Source organism: Syngnathoides biaculeatus, chromosome 20, assembly GCF_019802595.1.
Source record: "Syngnathoides biaculeatus isolate LvHL_M chromosome 20, ASM1980259v1, whole genome shotgun sequence".
Lineage (NCBI taxonomy): Eukaryota > Metazoa > Chordata > Actinopteri > Syngnathiformes > Syngnathidae > Syngnathoides > Syngnathoides biaculeatus.
Genome location: NC_084659.1, coordinates 14,067,388 through 14,085,432, shown reverse-complemented (window position 1 = coordinate 14,085,432; position 18,045 = coordinate 14,067,388). Strand labels below are relative to the sequence as shown.

The 18,045-nt window shown below is 45.9% G+C and overlaps 1 protein-coding gene across 3 annotated transcripts in view; it reads right to left on the bottom strand.

Annotated features, from left to right (window-relative positions):
• The window catches only part of LOC133494001 (proton myo-inositol cotransporter-like), a 30,972-nt gene that overhangs the window by 2,692 nt on the left and 10,235 nt on the right, over nucleotides 1-18,045 (bottom strand). For all 3 annotated transcript variants that reach the window (XM_061808022.1, XM_061808021.1, XM_061808023.1), the window contains 6 exons: nucleotides 9,597-9,705; nucleotides 2,781-2,944; nucleotides 2,561-2,681; nucleotides 674-799; nucleotides 455-573; nucleotides 221-373 (listed from right to left, as the gene is read on the bottom strand). In XM_061808022.1, the coding sequence (XP_061664006.1) occupies nucleotides 221-373; nucleotides 455-573; nucleotides 674-799; nucleotides 2,561-2,681; nucleotides 2,781-2,944; nucleotides 9,597-9,705 (792 nt within the window). The remainder of the gene's footprint in view (nucleotides 1-220; nucleotides 374-454; nucleotides 574-673; nucleotides 800-2,560; nucleotides 2,682-2,780; nucleotides 2,945-9,596; nucleotides 9,706-18,045) is intronic.

Here is an 18,045-nt window from a genome sequence, read left to right as displayed (position 1 = left end):
ACTTATTTTCTCCACTGTATGTATGTACCAAATGTTATTTCCTTTACAAATGTACTGGGTGAGGGTTATAATCAGGTGCGCCCTGTAGGCCAGGAATTACGGTACTTGTATGCATTTTCCTGTCGTCACAGAAATTTTCATCAGTCAAAAAGTCGATTAATATTAATAAAAGCAATTTGTTTGTTTGTTTTTTTTTTTTATTTTAAAAAAAGGAGCTGACCGTAATAGGTGAAGTACTGGGCCAAGTGGAGGAAGGTGAGCGATACCAGGACGTTGAAAGTCCAATTGACGCCGGCTGCGCACGCGTTGCCCGTGCTCCTCGCCCACAACGGGTAGATTTCAGAATTGATGGTCCACGGCATGGGACCCATTCCTGGAGCGAAAACACGTCATCGTCGATCCGAAAAGCATTCGCTGTGGCTTATTTCAGTTTTTGTGTGCGTGATTGTATTACCGGGCGCGAACGCAGCCAAGTAGAACATCAGTCCCAGTAAGACGAGCCATGAGAAGGAGGTGGGGCAGTAGTTGTAGGCCCAGTAAGTGTGCGCTCTCATATGGCTGGAATTCGAACACCTAATAGCAAGCACATAGAGTGGGTATTTATAGTATATATCTTAAGAGTACCACCGCCCCCCACCGGGTGTCACATCTACACCCGCATCCCGTGACTCACCTGCCCCACGCCGCCTGCTCAGCGGAGGCCCGATTGACCGGCACGCAGGAGGAAGTGAGCAGCGCCGAGCCGTTCTCGCGGTAGCAGAAGCCGCAGGCGGGGTCCAGCATGCACCCCTCGCACAGCCTGAAACAGTAGGGAACAACCCCCCCACCCACCAATTATAACCTTTAAAAACAGCAACAGCGGAGAGAAACACACACGCGAAAAGGTATCAGAAACCCTTTTTTTGGCTCCAATTTATTTCCACTCAGGCCCAAATTGAAGCCCCCCGAGCAGAAAAGCGCTTTCATCACGACAACAACACCTAATGGACTTACCGCAGCACCATCGCGTCCACACACAAAGATGAAGACGGCGGCCAATTAAAGAGGAGAGTGCTTCTCCGACGCCGCCGCACCATCACAGAGTTCACTTTGCTACAAGCGACGCGAAACGCAGTCGCACCCTGACTGGCAACACGACAACAACACAGACCGACAATTTCTCCCGGTTTTTAAAGCCCAAGTGTCATCCCTAGAAACATTCTAAAATAGATATTGTAATGGAAACTACATATAACATTAATCACTTCAATACCTATATGAAAAAATAAATATGAGAGGAGAGCACATCATCCATGCGCAAAGTTGCGGAAGTCTCATTCAACGTCCAAGTGGTCGCCATATTGGCTGCATCTACTGCCCGTGACATCACCACTGAAAACAAGCTGTGGCCCCTAATATGGGACACGGCCCTTCAGGCAGGGAAGCTTTTTTCGCAAAAGAGGACATCTCACAACCAAGTGAAGTGACCGGGGCAATCGTTTCGAGCCATATTTAGATGATATGCGGATCACGGCCAAACCACCTCCCCGACCGATCCACCTCCGCGCGGCGGTGATAAAAACAACGCTGCCATTGAAAACACGCTGTGGCCCCTACTATGGGACACGCCCCTTCAGACACAGAAGTTCTTTTTCAAGAAGAGAACATCTAAAAACCGAGTGAAGTGACCGGGGGAATATTAACCAATCGTTTCGAGCCATATTAGATGATATGCGGATCACGACCAAGCCAAACCGTCCGATCCACTTCTGCAGCGGAGATGAGCGTTCGCGGCCCGGCGCCGCGACGAGCCACCCCGGCCGAAGCCGTGTTGACAAGGCCGGTGGCTGGCTCAGCCTTGTCGACAAGGCCGGTGCGAATCCACAAGGCCTGCGGAGGCCGTCTTTCAGCAGCTGCTGCATGGAAGCCTTCCGATGCGCACATCAACACATTTAGCACCCCTGATTTACGGATTACGCCCTCCTCTCACCAAGTATTGTTTTTTTAGTAGCTGTATACAGACCTGTCATTTGGAACCCATGAAGCTCTCGTCCTTTGCACCCGTGCAATTCATTTTTCACGACGAACCGGATCTTTTGGAAAAGTATTAAGAGCAAATCCATCCTCCCAAGTGTTCGAACAATATCCAGCATTACAACGAGCCGGCGTTTTGGCTAACACGAAGGAACAAGGAGCTACCTTCTAGCAGGTAAAACCAGTATAAACAGACGAGAACGCTTGAGTGCGCTACAGCCCTGCACGTCACTTCCCGCTTCTTCTCGGAAACAAATCACTCGAGAGGATTTTCATGGCGGGAGTGAGAAAAAGCCATATGCGTCGAAATCATGTTGTGCGGTGAAAAAACGGATGGGTCTGTACCGGCTGCCGTTTTTTGATTAATAACATACTAAAAATCTTGCATTTCATGACAGTGGACCTTTAAGGGGCTTTGGCGAGTGCCAACCACGATCAGTAATATGAAAGTATTACACTGAGGGCGACAATTACGCTAGTCGGCTTCAACACACTTGATATTAAAAAGACGTCAGGTTCATTTTTGGGGTTAGTCGATGCAACTCACTGATACTTAAGGCAGGTCGAGTTGGCCATGGAAGGGTCCAACGGGTGGAAGGTGACAGGGGGGCTGTGCCGGGCCGACAGCAGGAAGCCCACGGCCAGCAGGCACAAGCCGAGACACGTCCCTGCGTGATAAAGAAACCCGAGAACCATTAACTGTACCTCACCGCGCCCATTGCGCAAAAAGATCATCAAACTACAAAAAAAAAAAGGATCAGTTTTACCTACGATGCTGCCCAGGGTCAGCCTCCGCCGGCCCACCCTTTCCACCAGCCACACCCCCAGGAGCGTGAACAGGAAGTTGGTGAGGGTGGTGAGTCCCGCCAGCCAGATGGCGAGCCGGTCGTCCCGCACGCCCGACATCTGCAGGATGGTGGCGCTGTAGTACCTGCGAGATACATGCAAACGCAGATTACGAGGATATAATACATTAATTTCCTTTGCTGCTTATCCTCACGAGGGTCGCGGGGAGTGCCGGAGCCTATCCCAGCAGTCAAGGGGCAGGAGGTGGGGTACACCCTGAACTGGTTGCTAGCCAATCGCAAGGCAAATCGAGAGAGACAGCCGCAATTTAGTGTCCAATTAGTATATGTTTTTGGGATGTGGGAGGAAACCGGCATGCCCGGAGAAAACCCACGCAGGCACGGGGAGAACGTCCAAACTCCACACAGGCGGGTGAACCCAGGACCTCAGAACTGTGAGGCCAATGCTTTCCCGCTGACCCACCGTGCCACCAAGTATTATTTATTCACTCCAAATAATGCATCTTTGGTCATGTTTGGTCATTCGGACATGCAAAATCCACACAGGCGGGTCCGGCATCGAACCCAGGACCTCGGAACTGTTTGGCCAACGCTTTCCGGCTGAGCCACCGTGCCCCCAGGAGAATATAATATAATTTCAAAATGATCCTGTAATGTAAAAAATAAATTGCTCGCAGATTATGCACCATTTCCAAAATACTTCCTTGACACCAATTATTACTGTCATATAAGCACAGATTTGGCACCATTTTGAGGTGTACATTTTTATGAATCTGCTCAAGATTTAGTGAATCAGAATCGCTTTTACAGACTGCCTTGTTGGCATCAGGTGACCACGTTACGATACATTAGCGCAGGAAATTATGGAATATCAAATTGTGACCGCAGGCCAGGACGACTACATTATTGATTTCCTCAACACAACTCAGTCACGACCCGTGCGAAAGATCCTCGCACGTTTCCGTCAACGCGGCGCTCGCCGACGTGTCAAAAAAAAAAAAAAAAAAAAAAAAAGCTCTGAAACCTGAATCGGAAATCGAGAAAAAAAAAAAAAAAAACAGGAGGTGGCGACCCTGGTCTAGAAGACGTCTTCTTTTGCCCGCCCGCGCGAAAAGCGACAAAAACAAAGACGGAGCTGAGAAGGCCGGGAGGAGACGGCAGGTCGCAGACGGGAGCGACTGGATATTGAGATGGAAAGGTGAGGCTGAGCGGATAAAGTGTCAGACGGGGAAGTGAGAAGATGCCATCACCTTGTTTTTGGGATCATTTATAACTGCGCAGTCGCATCTCCACCACCTGTGCCTGAACACTCCCCCGGCCCCCCCCCCTTCCCAACTGAAAACTGATGTCTGCTTCTTTTAGAAGAAAAAAAAAAATGACAAAAGAGACATCAAGGGCAGTCAATTTTAAGCATTAGCTGCAGGACACGCAGTCGCTTTCAGAACAGAACGCGTAAATTGTCCCCATTGGATTGGAAAGAAAGGAGTGCATAATGGATGAAGGTGTCAAAAGAAAATGGAAAATAAATGGACAGGAAATTGTGTTGCCTCCCACCCCACCCTCACCCCCGCCACAAAAGGTGGGCATACACGACGGAGGTGAATATTGGGAAGTGACCCCCTTTTTTTCTTTTTTTTGGAATGCACGCACAATACTGTCACAAATCCGCATATATCGGCAACCTCTCAGATAAAAAAAACGCAAACGAGGAAACTGATGGTGCAATTTCTCTGCCCGAATTAGCATTCAAATTCAATTAAAATCAACGGTAATTGGGAGTGATTTGATTCACAAGGTAAATGCCAGGATTTGACTGACACGAATTAGTCAAAAAAATACATATATTATTGTTTGGTCCCACTCCTGGTACAGTGAAGAAAATAAGTATTTGAACACCCTGCTATATTGCAATTTCTCCCACTGAGAAATCATGGAGGGGTCTGAAATTTTCATATATCGTAGGTGCATGTCCACTGTGAGAGAGATAATCTAAAAAGAAAAATCCTCAGAAAACCAATGTTAATATTTGATACTGTGACCTTTGTTTGCTATTACAGAGGTCAAACGTTTGCTGTAGTTGTTCAACAGGTTTGGACACACTGCGGGAGGGATTTTGGACCACTCCTCCACACATATCTTCTCGAGATCAGACAGGTTTCTGGGCTGTCGCTGAGAAACACGGAGTTTCAGATCCCTCCAAAGATTTTCTATAGGGTTTATGTCTGGAGACAGGGTAGGCCACGCCAGGACCTTGATATGCTTCTAACGGAGCCACTCCTTGGTTTTCCTGGCTGTGTGCTTCGGGTCATTGTCGTGTTGAAAGACCCAGCCGTGACCCATCTTCAATGTTCTTCCCCAAAATCTCACATTACATGGCCGCGGTCATAATACAGTGCAGCCGTCCTGTCCCATGTGCAGAAAAACACCCCCAAAGCATGATGCTTGCAACCCCATGTTTCACAGTAGGGATGGTGTTCTTGGGACGGAACTCATCATTCGTCTTCCTCCAAACACTCTTTGAGGGCCAGAATTCTTGCTGATAGATAGGTGTTCAAATACTTATTTGCAGCTGTATCACACAAATAAATCGTGAAAAAAATCATACATTGTGATTTCTGGATGTTTCTTTTTATATTACCTTACGATGAAAATTTCAGACCCCTCTATGATTTCTAAGTTGGAGAAATTGCAATATACCAGGGCGTTCAAATACTTATTTTCTTTACTGTAAATGTCCAAAAAGGTTGCTCGTGGTGTTACTAAACAGGAGTGCAAAACGAGTCCGCCTCACCCCACAGTCACTCGAGTGGAACATTTGCATTCTGCGCATTCGAGCACTTGAAAATCGGAAACGTGCAGCTTCATTAATGACATCATGAGAGTGGCGCGTGTGGACGTGCGTAAGGCGCTCGTGCGTGTAATTAGCGTGCTAACGGGGACATTCTTCATTAAACTTGCATGTTTTGGGTTACACAGGACAACGGCGAGGGGAAGATTTCGCGGCCTTTGGACACTTGTAAACAAACGTGAAGAATTTTTGGGCGTTTTGAGGGGAACAATAAGACAACAATCCTGGAATTTCTGACATGCATTTTTTTCCCCCAGTTTTGTTTTGTGACATTTCCAACATGACATTTGTCTTTTGGAACCATCTGTGAGGCCACATTGTCCCCAACAAACTGCACACACACACATCAGAGCCCAAACTGTGACATGTCAGACATCGAAAGCTGCTAAATGTCGCCGGCGAGCCAATTAAAATGTCGCATTTCGGCGTCTCGCAAATTGGAAACAACGCAAAGTCAGACAAGGGCTTGGGCGCCGTTCAGGATCACATTGGTATAAATTTGCTCGCTAACCACGTAGATTTAAAAGCGTAGTACATCCGGAGTGTCGTACAGATGACACCAAAAGACATTTTTGACTTCTTACTCAGGCAACACAATTTGAAATGAAATCTTTGAGGCTGCCGCCCTCGGTGCCAGAACTGATTTAAGATTCTAAAGCTGTCCACCGCATTTCCAATTTTGAAATGATTCTATATCGCAGAGGCCAAGGACAAATGTAAAAATCCATTATAGAGAGACTTTTAAGGTCCAGTTTTGTCCTTCCCACACTTGTCAAACACATTCAAACCTACTGAAACACAATTTAAAAAAAAATAACTAAATAAATAAATATATAAACTGCACCTATTTTTTCCGTCTCCACATACAGGCCTACATCATTAAAGGGAAATTAAGTTTGCCCATTCAGTTTGGATTAACAATGTATCCAATCGGTCATGTCATATGTACTGTACCTTGACAATGTGATGTTAATCCTCTTTTATTTAATGTTTTTTTGAGAAGAATTTTATCTGCAATTCAGAATTTTCATGGGCGCCGCCAATTTGGCGAGTCACGTGGCCAACGTGCGCAGGTTGGACATAATAGGCGTGGGAACAAAGGCTCGCTAAAGTTGGGGAAACACTTGTGGGCGGCGCTGATTTCTCAGATTTATCCTCATCTAATGAAGAAATAGCAGTATCAATTGATCTGGAAGACGGAGGAATATGTCCATACAGATTTGAACCTGCGGCTGTAAATAATGTTTAATATTCAGATGGTTCTTCGGATGGGAATGACGCAGAGTTTGACAAGCGAGCTGGAGCTCGCTCGCGGCCCCACAGCGAATGGGAGCTTGCTACCAGCGGCTCACTAGCGGCTCCGCCGCTCGTTGGAGTTTGCTCGCCGGAACTCGCTCGCGGCTGGTCTTTCGCCCCGCCAATAAACTAGAACTCGCTCACCAGAGCTCGCTCGCGGCCCCGCCGCTCGTCGGAGCTCGCTCGCGGCCCCGCTCGCGGCCCCGCCGCTCGTCGGAGCTCGCTTGCGGCTGGTCGCTCCCGGAGCTCGCTCCCTAGAACTCGCTCGCGGCCAGTCTCTCGCAGGAGCTCGCTCGCAGCCCTGCCACTCGTCGGAGCTCGCTTGTCAGACTCCGCGTCATTCCCGTCCGAAGAACCATCTGAATATTCAACATTATTTACAGCCACAAGTTCAAGTCTGTATGGACGTATTCCTCCGTCTTCCTGATCAACCGATACTGCTATACATCAGATGAGGATAAATCCGAGAAATCAGCGCTGGCTACAATTGTTTCCCCAACGTTAGCGAGCCTTTGTTGCCGTGCCTGTTACATCACACCCACGCACGTAGGTCATGTGACTCGCCAAAATGACGCCGCCCATGAAAATTCGTAATCTTCTCAAAAAAAAACATTAAATAAGAGAGGCTTAACATCACATTGTCAAGGTACTGTACATATGACATGGCCTATTGGATACATTGTTAATCCAAACCACCTGAATTTCCATTTCAATAATTCAACCATTTTTGCAATATATAAATGAGTGAGCGATGACACTTCACTCAAAAAACTCCTACCGTACGCTGTGAAAATGCAGCGGTTCCTTAAAAAATGCGATATTGCAAGATGGTGAATAATAAACAGCGGGAGGAGATTATTATTTCACTCACATTATTCCACATACAGTCAGATGAAACAAAGCCCTTTATCCCCCACCCCCCCACCTCCCAATTTAGGGAGTAGATGGGACTGTGGAGATAGTGGATCTGATTGTCATCTGCAAGGAGGAAAGCGAAGATCTCATTTGGGAAAGTTGATGATGACAAACCAGTTGTCCATTTTCCCTCTCAGCCTCCCCTCGAATTTCATGTGCCTGACTCACTCAATTATAATAAAATGAAAAAATAATAATAAAATAAAAAAAAAAGCTTGAGCCCCGAGTCAAGGTTGCTGTTCCCAAGTGAGGACACCAAATGAAGATAAATGCCAGGTCCAATGTGTCACTTTGCTTAAACCACAGGCTGAATTCTCCTCAGCTGACCTGTCAGCCAGATTTTATTTTGCAAGTATTTATTTCAGTCACACACACACACACACAACACACACACACACACCACACACACACACACACACACACCACACACACACACGCCGAAGCAACAATCCGCAACGTGAATCGCACACACGCGTGTGTAAAAAGAAGGAAAAAAAAAAATAGTATGAGCGCGCACACACTTAGCCTATTGCCTTTGCTCTGATGGTTGCCAGGCAACAGCACATATCCACAGATTGTTTACAGAGCCTGGTAATATAGTTCATCTCGAAAGGGGCAGCGAGACAGACGCAGATGGAAAGCTAACGAGAACAAAACAGGGAAGTCCAAAAAAAAAAAAAAAAAAACCCAGAAGGCGGACGATGCGTTATGAAATGCTTTGTGATTTAATAGCGCGCCACTAAACTATGTGCATCTGTCACATTGTGTTTGGGGTGAATGTGTCATGAGCAAGACTTTGTGGCCAGGCCACTGCTCCGGACGGTGACACCTGTTTCACATTCAGACTGGAATTAGACGGGCATTTATATTGGAGTTTTTGTCACTAGCATTTGCCAGTTTGTTGCCTCGTGTTAGCGAGTTGCATTCACTGCCTGTGGAACTCTCCGCTTCTACTCGTCAGTCAGAGTAAAACTAGTCACAGCGATTCTGTGCCCTTTTGTTTGATCCGGTCCTGTTGAGTTTGTGAGTTTGACCCAGAGTCATCGGACCTTGCTCTATCTATATTTGTTGGATCCCACCTAGTCCAGCGTTTCTGTGCCTCTGCCTTGTCCGACTGCTACAGTTTCCAGAATGAATCACATTATGCCTCTGCCTCGAAGTCCTGCATATGCGTCGGCACCTGTACCGTTGGTTCATGACAGAATGGGAAGAATAGAGATGCCAAAAGGCACCGTGGCATGTTCTCATTGTTCTTATTATTTTTTTTTTTTAAATCTGAGGCAGAGAGTGGTTTAAAAAAAAGAAGTGTCACCAAACAACATCTCGCGGCATTGTTATTACTTTGTAATAAAGTAAAAGTTAAGCAAACTCATAAAATGAAAGGTGATTATGTTCATCGTTGTCCACTTTGTTGGACATAAGAATGCAGCATTTGTGTTCAAATATCCGTTCCCGAAGTAAGCGCTACAAATACTGCAACGTTGATGCTAGTTTCATCAGCCTGATTATGGTGCATTGCATTGAGAGCTAGCGTTAAGCTAGCAGACTTCAGTTATTTGATTTGGTTGAATACACAAAGAGAAATATTTGTTGTGTTCCGATTAAACTTCAAGTTTGAAGAAATGCTCCGCTATTTGTTGTGTATTTAGCGCTCGGGCCGGCAACGCCTTACAGACGCTCAAATAAGCTCAACGCGGGTTCGAGTCGGGCGTACTCACATGACTGTGTTGATTCCGGAGAGCTGCTGGAACATCTGGAGGCCGCAGCCCACGAGGAGTGCTCGCCGCGTTGGGGGGTAGGTCAGCATGCGCCAAATCACGGGGCCGTCTACACGTGTCAAACCAGCACAATAAAATTCCTTTGTAAGGAAATGAAGAGGTGGCTTGATTCATTATTGTGCACTCATTTTTGTTCTAAATTCACCTAAAAAAACACACCACACACACACACACCTAAAAAACACGGCTGAGACTAGATAAGCTTCCAGCGTGCGCTGCGTTATTAGTTTTGAATACGCTGCGGGATTCTAAAGCTGTTCCAGCACGACTCAGATGGTGAAATAAATAAATAACAGAAGAAAAAACTCAATTAAAGCAATTCAAAGCGCATTGAACACAGCGGATAATAGATGTGCGCTGATCAAATGAGGATAATTGAAGATAATACATGAAAAATTGCAAGGTTTGGCTCGGTGAGCTGTCCGTGGTGCTGATTGCTGTCCGACCAAGTTGCGTTTTGTGGCGCTTTTCCAGGTGGGCGCTTATCGAAGCAGGTGTCAGCTCTTCCCGCCTGGCAGTCTGGCAGACTCGGAGAATAAAAGTTGTGTGGAGGAGGACTGCGTCTCTGCGGCGGACACTATAAATATTCTAAAATACATATTGTAATGAAAAATACATATTTTAGATGATATGCGGATCACAGCCACACCGCATGCAGCCATACCTCCTCCTCACCTGATCCACCTCCACGTGTTGGTGATAAAAACAACACAACCCGCAAGCGGCGACAACACCGCGGCTGAACAGCCTCCCCGTCTGATCCACCTCCGTGCGACGGTGATAAAAACAACAGCGCCCACGAACGCCGCCGCAGCCAAACCGCCTCCCCATCCGATCCGCCTCTGCGGCGGAGATGAACTACTGCGGCCCGGTGCTGCGATGAGCCACCCCAGCTGCGCCGCGTCCGCCGACCACGGATCACGATTTACGGATTACGCACCCCCTAACTATTATTTTTTTTTAGTAGCTGTATACACACCTACCTGTCCTTTGGTACCCATAAAGTTCTCGTCTTTTGCACCTGTACAATCAATTTTTCACGACGAACCGGGTCTTTTGGAAAAGTATGAAGAGCGAATCCATCCTCCCAAGCAATATCCAGCCATACGAGCCGGCATTTTGGCTAACATGAAGGAACAACAAGCTACCTTCCAGCAGGTAAAACTAGTTCAAACATACGAGACCGCTTGAGTGCTCTACTACCCTGTACGTTACTTCCTGCTTATTCTTGAAAACAAATCCATCGAGAGGATTTTCATGGCTGGAGTTACAAAAATACATACACGTCAAAATCATGTTGTGTGGTGAAAAAAAAAAAACGGCTGCGTCCTTACCGACTGCTGTTTTTTCATGAAAAAACATACTAAAAAATTATGCATTTCATGACAGTGGACCTTTAAGCAAAGGAAAGCCCAGACTCACTCGGCGGCGCACTTGCACACAGACTCTTGGGGAAAGCGTCGCCTTTGATTGCTTTTCGCTGAGAAATGCTGAAAGCAACTTGAAAGCCGCTTTTCTCCGATGCCATGAAAGAACACAGTCACCCCCGTATAAAACATTCGCATGGACGTTATCGGAACATTACATCCATAAATCAGCGTGATTGCCCAATGGTCGTAAAAACATTGCACGGAAATGCTGTAAATATTTCCCACGAGCCTGCTATAGCATTTTTATTTATTTATGAACAATACGGCACCATATGAAGACGTGCCCTGACAGCGGACGGCCAAAACAGAGGAAGCGATGCGTTCGTGGGGCCAGGCGCTAAACCTTGACTTTCAGAGAAACCAGCCCTAATCGGATTAGCCGAGGAGGATAGCAAGATTTCCAACCGCCGGGGTGAACTCCTGAAAGAGAGCCATCCCATGAAGAAGTGTGCTTCGTTTACTTCATAAACAGGCTTTATCAGTACATAAAGCGTAATTTCCTCAGATGAGCGCCACCCTGCCGTAATTCGATCACGAGATATTGTAAGCAACTGGGTGTGGTGGGGGGGGAGAAAACGTGGAGAAATAAAAAAAACAGCAAAGCCCCGAATGGGGCTGAAATAATTGCATGATATTGACATTTTTTACGTAACGATGCAGCTTCCCCTCGATGCCTCAATTGCGTGACGGGTTGTCCAATAATTTCCACAACAACACCAAAGTGCTTCGAACGTGACGTCATAGCTGGCTTTACATCGGTTACCATGGTTTCCATAATTCCCCGACTGCACCTTTAACCAGAGGTGGAGGACTCTCAAATCTGCTTGACCTCTGACCTGATGAACACAAGTATTACTAGGACTCGGTTGACTTCACTTTTGTTGTTTGCCACGGTAACTTTCTTAAAAGTAACAGATTAAGACGTGCGACTTACTACAACATTCACCCCACGGCGTGCCCAATTATCCCTGCTCTTTTCCGAGCTGCTTTCAGGAACCCCCCCGCAGCCAATTAAAGCGCGCGTTCAACCTGTCAGGTGTTTGCGTCTGCTGCATGCTAATGACGACGGAAGCGGAGAGGGAGCTGAACCTCGTATTTGGACGTTAAAGCGTCGTTCGTTTGTCGCGGATTCTTTTCGATGTGCAATCAAAGCACAGGAGGACCTCGCACCTGACAGAAAACTGCAGCAATCAAAGCGCAGAAACCCCTGCAGGCGACCTGTCGCTCTCCTGTACTTCCCTCCCAATTATTCCTTCTTGTCTCCGCTCATACTCGCACACAGTCAAGTGCGGGTGTCAAAACTCGATCTGAATATAGATGGTTTCAATATTTATGAACCAGGCGACTATAAAACAGGTAGAAATTCATTACTCCAATCTGGAAGTACAATATTGCAGACAGAAATACTCATTAGAAGGTGCGATTGGTTGGCCTGCTCAACATTCCTTCATCCATGCACGCTCTCCTGACACCAACATACAGTGAAGCAAATAAGTATTTGAACACCCTGCTATATTGCAAGTTCTCCCGCTTTGAAATCATGGAGGGGGTCTGAAATTGTCATCGTAGGTTCACCTCCACTGTGAGAGAGATCATCTAAAAAGAAAAATTCAGAAATCACAAAGTAAGATTTTTTTTGTGTAATACAGCTGCAAATAAGTATTTGAACACCTGAGAAAACCAATGTTAATATTATATACAGTAGTCTTTGTTTGCAATTACAGAGGTCAAACGTTCCCTGTAGTTGTTCACCAGCTTTGCGCACACTGCAAGAGGAATTTTGGCCCCCTTCTCTCGATCAGACAACTTTTTGGGCTGTCGCTGAGAAACACAGAGTTTCAGCTCCCCGCCAAAGACTGATTCAGGATAATACATGGAGTGGAGGTGGAGTTTTAAGGTGGACTAACAGGTCTTTGAGGGTCAGAATTCTAGCTGATAGACAGGTGTTCAAAGCGTTAGTGCAGCGCTAGCCTTAATCCCTCTGTGTACCGTGTTTCTTTGTAAATACCTCGTGTTTCAATGCGGGTTTCAATGTGCGCACTTGCGGCTTTTACGCCGCTCCGGCGTATGTATGCACCAAATGGTATTTCCTTTACAAATGTACTCGGTGAGGCTTGTAACCAGGTGCGCTCTGTAGGCCGGGAATTATGGTATTTTGGTTGTGTTTACACCAACTGGAATGTTTATAAGGTACACCACCACACTTCCTAACATTAAATACAAGAGTCGAATGATCCCTATGCAGCAGCACTGCATTGATGAACTTCTGAAGCTTCCCAAAAGTTGCGAAAACCCAATTATGAGTGTTAAAAGGCTATTTGAAAGTGTTAATAGTCCAATTAATGGCTTAAAATAGCAGAGCAGGCAAGCCATCAACAACAGGATGTAGCCACTTTGAATACAATTGGCTTGCAATGTCCCCACCCCCCACCAACCATACACTCCTCGGTGCGTCTTGGGCCCATCGATTTTACTCGACAATACAATAATGAACGCTGAGCACCCCGAAGTGCCTGCTAATATAGAAAGGATCAATGTTTTTCTTCAACGATAATGAATAGGCCGTTGACGCTGGGTGGCTGCAATCGTGCACTGGACAAAAGATTCACCCGGAGCATTCAAATTTGGCTTCTTCGCACCTCGAACTGTAATCCAATTACTCCAATTCCCTCCTCTCTCTCCAGCCATCCTGGTTTTGCACTCTTCCCTGACGTAGCAAGCGTGATGACTTCCCAGTCGGGAGTCCTTGTTTTCTCGTCCTCCCCGCCGCTTTGCAAACTCGACCCGTTTTTAGCAATCGGAGCGTCCGTCCCCGCGCAGGCGGTGCACTTGTGGAAGCTTGTTTGGGTTCGTTATGGTTCCAATGAAACACTGGCACGCGCATTCAGTGGGAAATTAAACCGTACAAAAATAAGGCATTCAGATGAGACCACTTTGAGCTAAATGAACTCAGAGGACAAGCACCGAACTCACAAATAAATCCAGAACCTCGCAACTGTGAGCCAGACGCGCTTGTTTAAAAATATCAAACGGGCAGTTTCCACATCTCGCACACCGCTTCCCTGCGCAAAAACGATTTCCATTGAGAAGGTGCTTATTCATTACAAATACCCCAGCGGGAAGTCCCTGCGTAGCGTCGCCCCCAAAGCGGAGAGCAGCTGCGGTCTCATTATCGCGTCTATGTGGATTTAAACAGGCCCGGGGCCCACACTGGAGTTTCATAAAAATGCTCAAACACTGTGAATTATTAATAGGCACTGAGAGAAGTAGAAACTCCAGCGGAGGGAGACTGCAAAACTCGCCAAAGCATATGAGGATCTGGAGTGTGTTTGCGTCATGTTGCTATCAACAGAAAAAAAAAAAAAAAAAAAAAAAATATATATATATATATCAAAAGTGACCTTGTTGTGACAAAGGAATAAAAACATCACTGCAGTTTTGTGGAATTTATAAGCAATTCCAAATTTCAAATTTGGTGGCCATCGATTTTTCCATCATAAATTTATAAATGAGAGTACATTTAAGACTTGATAAAGTGATTTATAGGGAAATAAAAAAGTATTTTTTCCAGGTTGCCATGTGGCAAGATACAAGCCAATCTTTTGAACGTCCCCCACCCAATCAAATCATTTGTAAGCCATTTATTTTGAAGGGTATTGTGACATTGTAAAATGAATTTTGAAATAATATTTAAGTGTATTGGGATTATAGTTTGGGGTATAATTAGGGTTATGCACGTTACTTTTGTCACAAAGTGTTTTGTTTGCTAGGTGTGTAATAATGGAATGAATTTTGATTGTACCACATATTTTGTTTGGGTTTTTGTCAATGAATAAATTTTTTAAGATCACTCTTGCTCCCCCGCCTTGGATCTTCCCCGCCTTTGGGTCCAGATCCATCCCGAAAACGTTCAACCAGGACAACGGCACTGTACGGCCTTCGATATGTGATCTTCCTGAAAGTCAAATATTATTTTACAGCTACAGATCAATGGACACACTCTTCCCATCTGTCTCTGTGCAGTCATGTCCCTTTTGGGAGGGGGAGGGGGCTGAATACATGTGAGTCAGCTCCGCGTTCCGAGCACAACGAACACACCCTGCCACAAAAAGGAACGAGTTCAGTCCAGTGAACTATCAAGTTTCACAAGACGAGTGACGGCGATCGATGCCACCATAGTAATTGGACCGATGCCGCGCATGACCCCTCCCTCCAGCTCCCCCCCAAATCTCTCTCCTTCACTATCCAACAAGTCATCCTCAACAACAATCCGCCTGCTTCGTTCAAGAAAATGAAGTGACCGCTCAGATCTTTTTTTCCTTCTGCTATCTTCATGGAGCAAAACGATTAGCGTAATTTCCCGCCTACAAGCCGCGACTTTATTCACACGCTTTCAACCCTGCGGTTTATGCGGTGACGCTAGCCCTATCGTTAGCGCGGCGCTAGTTTTAGCGGACCTGGTTATAAGCCTTGGTACACAGAAAGAGTTTAACGCTAGCGCCGCGCTCGGTAGGCCGGGAATTACGGTACTAAAATCCCCAACGTGACATAATCACATTGGTGACCTGACGGATTTTTACACCCCGCTGTAGTATTTGTGAAGTTTGCGTGTGTGTGTCGCGGAGAGACAAGGATCAGAGGGCAGTGCGTGCTTTGAATCATCTCAGATGAGGATCTAGGAAGTCTGGTTCCCATGGTAACAGGCATGTCAGCAGCGGAGCACGGCGGGAACACGCCTGGCCGCACTTACTTTTTCCATAAGTGGAGTCTTTTGGCCAATCACGTCGGAGGATTTTAGGCTGAACGCCTCAGTGGCAAAGGTTAATTGCGGGCTTTTGTGATGAGAACTCTTTTCCTGTCGGAATTATCTGAACAATGGCACAGAACAAGCAGCGTTAATGAACAAAAAGTACAGGAAGTAATTAAAAACATTCATAAAAATCAAGCCATTGTTCAGTACTATGCTGTATTGATGGCATTCGCATCTTCTTGAAGCCATAATGGAGGAACAGGCTCTGGTTCATTATTTTCAATTTCAACACATTTATGATACAATAATGTGCACAAGCACCAATAGAACATTTAGCTTGCATCACCAAGCATTAGACTAAACTTAAAATATAATATTTTCCCATATAACAGGATGTGTTACTTTAATCTCAGTTTTGAGGTTAACGTAAGGACATTATGGACGTAAACTTCATTCATGCAAAAAAAGGATTTTAAAGGGCCTTAAAGCTCAATGAGAGAAGTATAAAAAAAAAGTAGGAAATTAAAGCAGCAAATTAGAGTACCGAAATAGTTGTAGCCTGGAATCCTCGTACTTTGCATTGTAATTGCTTCGCTTTAATGGCTCCTGGCGTTAAAGCGGAAACGCACACGATCGACCAAGTGACAAAAACAAAAGTCTTTGTTTCCTCTTACAGTCATGCAAATTACAGGCACGGCTAAATCCGTCCCAAGCAAACAAATATTAACAGATTGTATCGAAACGGGGAAAACCATGGCGCAGTTAACAGCAGGCCTCAACCTGATAGTACCGATGGAAACTGCGGGGAGGGGGCTGGCGAAATGAGAAACAACCAGCTGAGTACAGGCTCAGATCACACTTGCAACCCGGAGTGTGTTTTCCCCGTGTGTGTGTTGTCGGCTAGCGTAATGAAGGTTCCTCTTCACTGCGGGCCGCGCGGCGCCTCCCCCACCCCTCGGGGGAACGTTTGGATGGCACTCCTGGCTGACACGTGGCGTTCTCACTTGTCAAGGTTGATTAGATCCGGGATGAAAGTGATTCCCTCGCCTCTCTTCGGTGGCTGGTCGCAGCACCGGGGGATGCGGACGTGTTTGTGTGTGTGCGCGAGCTCGGGATAAGTATAACTCAGTAAAAGTATGATTGCTGGATTACCGACCACTGTGCTTCAAAATATTCACATGTTATTGTCGAATTCATGCAAGGTGGGGGAAAATAAAATCCTCACCGCGGAACTGCGCCCACGTTCATGCACAATTAACCTGCGAGTCAGATGTCAACAACTTCCCACTCGTGCTGATAATAACAAACGACAAGAAGCTATTTTTCTTGGGAAGAACAACACCGAACTTCGAAATTGTGCGAAATGTGGTGTCCGTTTTTTTCCGTTTCTTTTGTTGAATTGTGTAATTGTTCAGTGCGACGCCAAACAGATGTCGAAGAAAGCAGCGGAAGTCGAGACGGAAGAAAAGGAGAAAAAAAAACATCACCGTCTTAGAGCTTTAACAATCCCTCACTGAAATGAGTTTTTTTCCCAATAAAAACAAAAAAAACCCTTGATTTAAGAGCTACATTACTGTGCACGTTAATGTTTGTAAGGCTGCTGGTTTGACTGCCTTCTCCAGAGACGTGAGAAGAATGTTTCTTTGGCTGAGAAGGAACACGTGTTGTGTGCGTTTTCCCTTGGAATACGCACAGACTGCACCTGGATTTATTAAGTATGCGTTCCAATCTTTAGTTTTGCACTAATTTCCATGAAGATAATGGTTGGATGTGTAAAAAAGTTAAAATACAACTGTGCAGTATATCGGCAGTGAGTTACATGTATCAATTGGAGTAGAGGTGTCAAACCCAAGGCCTGGGGATCAGATCCATCCCGCCACGTGATTTTACGTGCCCGGCGATGGCAAATCAATCGTGTCGACTTCTGTGATTCTTGTTAAGATCCGTACAAAAATTTCCAATTGTCACGTCAGAAATGATAACTTGATACTTAGAATACTAGCGGGAGAGAAGACGCCAGAAGAATGGAGGAAAAGTGTGCTAGAACAAAGGCGATGTTCAGAGCTGTGGAAACGACAGAAGAATAAAGATGATGAGCCACACAATGAAGTTATGGGAAAGAGTAGTGGAGGCTAGACAAAGGACAGAAGTAAGTATCTGCTGGCAAGAGTATGGTTTCATGCCTAGAAAGAGTACCACAGATGCGTTA